This window comes from Berghia stephanieae, chromosome 2 (genome assembly GCF_034508935.2).
Source record: "Berghia stephanieae isolate SIO BIC M18660-M18661 chromosome 2, UCSD_Bste_1.3, whole genome shotgun sequence".
Classification (NCBI taxonomy): Eukaryota; Metazoa; Mollusca; class Gastropoda; order Nudibranchia; family Aeolidiidae; genus Berghia; species Berghia stephanieae.
The window spans coordinates 16612880-16617803 of NC_088361.1; the positions used below are offsets into that span (position 1 = coordinate 16612880).

Below are 4924 nucleotides of genomic sequence, written 5' to 3' on the forward strand. Positions count from 1 at the left end.
CAGTTAACTTGTTAAATAGAAATACATTTTATTACCTTTTTAAAAAATAAATCCAATGTAATTTCTGTTGACAGCTCTTGTCTTGCTCACGATTGCTTTCAGCACAACGAGTCATCTGGAAGGCAAAGTGGAGATCGAACGCTATATCACGAAAAAATGTTCCCATATTCAATACGGATTGTATAGATACTGTACTAAACAGTGTGGGAAAGATGATGACTGGGATTGTGTTTCTATCGATTACGATAAATTGGAGGATAACAGCTACCAGTTCAGTAAGTTTTAAAGCATGCACAAATAGTAATAAACATTTGTGTTAGAAAAGATGATAGATTATTATAGTACATAATAATAATAATAATAATAATAATAATAATAATAATAATAATAATAATAATAATAATAATAATAATAATAATAATAATAATAATAATAGTAATAATAATAATAATAATAATAATAATAATAATAATATAATAATAATAATAATAAATAATAATATAATAATAATAATAATAATAATAATAATAATAATAATAATAATAATAATAATAATATATCATCATCATCATCATCATCATCATCATCATCATCATCATCATCATCATCAACATCATCGTCATCATCATCATAATGATAATAATAATAATAATAATAATAATAATAATAATAATAATAATAATAATAATAATAATAATAATAATAATAATAATAATAATAATAATAATAATAATAATAATAATAATAAAGAAGATGATAACAAATAGCTTACTTATATAAACCGCTTTTACACCGATGTCGCCAAGCGCTGTACTGATATAAGTTAAAGATCGGAACACGCGTGTATATATGCTGTGCGTTTGGCTAAGAAGCTCACAACATTGCTATCCGGAAATATAACAGACCAATACACAAAACTATGGGTAACCTTGAACGTTTATGGTCTGGTTAATACAGGTTATTGAGAATTACTCATAAACATGGATGGCAAAAAACAAATCAATAACAAAGACCTGAGTGACGTCAATTTCGTTCTATCTATATGTCAGACAAAGCAATAAAGTAAGTTATGCACAATTCATTAATAATGGCATTTCGCGAAGTCCCAGGTTTAAGATCTTTGCCCAGATGAGGGCTATTCTGATCTATCAATATTTGAAGGAGGAGTTACCCGGCCCAATGTTTATATACAGATTTTTTTTCTCCTGAAAACAATGGTTAATTGGTTAAAGTGACTTTACAGAATCCACTCTCTTTACTGAAGGTATAAATTTAAACATACATTTTAAACATCTTGTTTGCAACATCATATAGATAGATAGTTCGAAGTTTGACGTCACTCAGGTCTTTGTTATTGTTTTTTTGCCATCCGCGTTTATGAGTAATTCTCACTTTACTGTAGTAACCAGACTATAAAAGTTCATGGTTACACAGCGTTTTGTGTGTTGGTCCGTTATGCTTCCGGATGGCAATCTTGTGAGCTTTTTAGCCAAGCGCATACTATCTATACAGTTTTTAGGCGACTGTAAGCATAACATTTGCAGACCTGCCGTTCATACCGATTAATCGGTATCATACCGATTTGCAAGACCTTTTTTTCGTATTTACCGATTTCCCGATTTACATGCCGATCGTACCGATTACACCAAGTGACCAAGGGCCCGCAGCCCTCCACCCCTCTCTTTTACGTTTACTTTGTGCTTCACGTTGCACGTAAAAATATTCAAGTCTCGTGAACTTTGACCCGTCCCGCGATACCTCGATAGATCACATGACGTAGCGAGCCTCTTTGTGATGCCCTCACACAGATAGAAAACACACACGGCGCGTTATTTAGTTTTCATTTCCTTTGTGAAGCGACAGCGAGCTGTACTGGTAAACTACCGCGGTCCCTGGCTTCTGACTCGTTACCAAGTGCCACCATCTTTAAATAAGTTAGTAGTCTGATTGCCAGATTGGCGTTGTGCGTGCCATTTTGGGTGTTGGGGAAAAATAAGGGGGGGGGGGGGGGGGGGGGGGGGAATAATTGGATAATTTTACGTCTCATACTGATTTTTTTCCCCAGATACTGATTTTTTTACAATGTCATACTGATTTCCTTTTTCGTGAAGTGGCAGGTCTGCATTTGATCATTTTCAATCTCACTTGTTTCTATCTTTGTTCCAACAGTGAGTCCCAAATTCTCAGCCATTTCCTTCGGATGTGTGTACGCATTGGCTTTGCTAGCCTTTGCTGTCTTCTTAATATCCTTATTTACCAATGTGCAGGAGTCCTTTGTAACTAAGGTATTAATGGTCCACGCAACATGTGGTGAGTTATTAGTAACAAAAAATGAAAAAAGTAGTCTTCCAGTTTATCCCGGTTTCCTAAGCACGAAACGGACATTAGCAATCGCTTGCTACCCTTTGGATAGGACGCTAGTCTACCGCAAAGTACTTTCCGACAGATCTAACAAAATCAGTATATGACAGATGCAGAGTACAACCAGTCAGTACGGGAATAAAGAAACAAAGATGGAAACTGTTCGGACATGTGCTCCGACGAGATTAATATAATCCATCACAAATCTAAATGGATGATTACTTCAAACAAGGAGCCAAATACAGAGAACGTACACCAACTTCACTTCCAACAACATTGAATCAATATCTCAAAAAATATCAAATATATTTAGAAACAACAACCGAAAAACTGATGTCAACAACACAAGGAAACATCATATTGCTTCAGCACCTTAACACACGTGATGACATTCAAAAGCTAAGAAAACTTGCACTAGACAGAGATTTATGGAGGCAGATTACTAACTGGATAATAGAAACAGACTGACATAATCGAAGTGACACACACATTCACAGCAAGCATCCATATTCATTCATTCATTCATTTTAAAAAATGAATTTCCGTCGGGAAGAACAATCCAATATACCGACAGACGGTAGCAAAAATATAGTGCCAGTCAGAGAATGTATTGTTGGTAAATATATATTATCTGAACTTTTTGAAATCAAAATTTATATTTAAAAAGTAATTCTTTTCTAGACTCACGGTGCAGTAATTTATCCCGGTTCTAAAGGAAGAAACGGACGATGACAATTCCTTGCTGTCCTTTCGATAGGACCTTAGTCTAACGCAACGTACTTTCTGTCAGATCTAACAGGCCCATCTACCCAATCACTGCTGAGGAGCAGAAAAAAAACAAACTCGATAGTAAACGTGATCGGTTTCGGACCCTTTTAGTATGAAGCGAGTGCTCCACCAACTGAGCTATCCGGACCCCATGAAACATATAAGAGAGGATACATATCAAGCAATGATAAAATGTATATGGCATCGAAGTTTTTGTCACACGTATTTTATCTACAATTAATAAACTTTCACATTTTTAACACCATTTATATTTCCTCTCTATACATTAACACTCTCCTTACCAACTATAAGAAAATCGTCACATTTGTGACGATTCAATTTTTCAGATTTATTGTAATTTACATTAAACTATTTGAAGACACATCTTTGTTATAGCTGTGATAATTTAATGTTTTTTTATGAAGCACGTCATTCTGGAAAAACGTCTCATTGCTTTTGAGTTTAACAGTTTTTCGTCTTGGGTGAGTAAGACATTTCGAGAAAACTCCTAAAAACAGTCGGTAAGGAGAGAGTTAAATGAGGGATCAGAAGAGTATGTATATAAAGTTGTTACAGTTATCAAAATATCCCTCTTATAATACAAATCTTTTCTCTATTTTACTTCTATTCCTTTGACAGGACTTTTGGGAATTCTTTTCGGATGTTTCTACACTAAGGCTTTATTAGACTTTTGGAACTCAGGAGATATCCCCTACTATACCCTAATATCCATTGGAAGGTCATGGTCATTCGACATCAACATGACGGCCTGCTCACTCATGATCTTATTTCCGGTGTGCGCTGTCATCCTTCTTCACGACTTCGAAAGGAGTCATTAGAGACTTTTTTTTATAATCCCCAAGAAGCATACCAGTATCATTATTTATCCATTAGGTATCACATTAAGGGTTAATTATAAATGTTTTTTTTTTTGTTTTGTTTTTGTTTTTGTTTTTTTTTTTTTTTGTTTGTTATTATACTCGATTGCTCTGTAATCTGAATAATGATAGATTTGTTTTGTATACATTAAAATTACTTGTTGATCCAATATTTACGTGGTGATATTGTGTTGAGCTATGGATCGTTGTTTCCAGTTCTGAACATAAAGCATGAAGGCCCTTAGTATGACAACATTTCTTTGTGGAGGGAATATTAGGAACTACAGAAGCAGATAACATACATTCCACCCTTCACAACCACTAAGCTACTGACCTTCAAAAACGTCATATCATTTGTTCATTTGATGTATTTCAGATCTTATGAAATCCTGAGAAATAAAGCATACGTTTATCAAATTTGAACAATTATTTAACACTGATTATATTTATTGAAGGGATTACAAAAATGACGTTAAACTGTAAGTTCCGTTGGGTTCTAGTGTCAGGCTATAAGTTAACGATGGCTACGCTTGAGCCCCTCTTCGGCATTTCGTTTTCCCCTCGAACACGAATTAAGTCTCTATAGATAGAACGAAGATGACGTCACTCAGGTCTGTGTTATTCTTTTGTTTTTGTTTTTTGCCATCCAGGTTTATGAGTAATTCTCACAAAACTGTATTAACCATAAACGTTTAAGGTTACACAGTTTTGTGTGATGACCGTTATACTTCCGGATGACAATGTTGTGAGTTGTTGGCCAAGCGCATACTATCAATTGACATTTCACTGCGCTGTACTTCGGCAGACGTATGAGTTATCTCGTGAGAGATCCTGAAAAATTGCTTTGATGATAAATAAAGGAAATCGTATTTTTTAAAAATTAGATTCATTCTCTTAATCTTTGATTTCTGGTGATC

At 34.3% G+C, this 4924-nt stretch overlaps 1 protein-coding gene across 1 annotated transcript in view; it reads left to right on the top strand.

The window, feature by feature from the left end:
• LOC144966730 (uncharacterized) overlaps nucleotides 1-4430 on the top strand; it is a 9200-nt gene extending 4770 nt beyond the window's left edge. The window contains exons 3-5 of the mRNA XM_078903500.1: nucleotides 75-275; nucleotides 2170-2310; nucleotides 3769-4430. Coding sequence (XP_078759626.1) covers nucleotides 75-275; nucleotides 2170-2310; nucleotides 3769-3968 — 542 coding nt within the window. The 3' untranslated portion in view covers nucleotides 3969-4430. The remainder of the gene's footprint in view (nucleotides 1-74; nucleotides 276-2169; nucleotides 2311-3768) is intronic.
• Nucleotides 4431-4924: the final 494 nt, after the last annotated feature.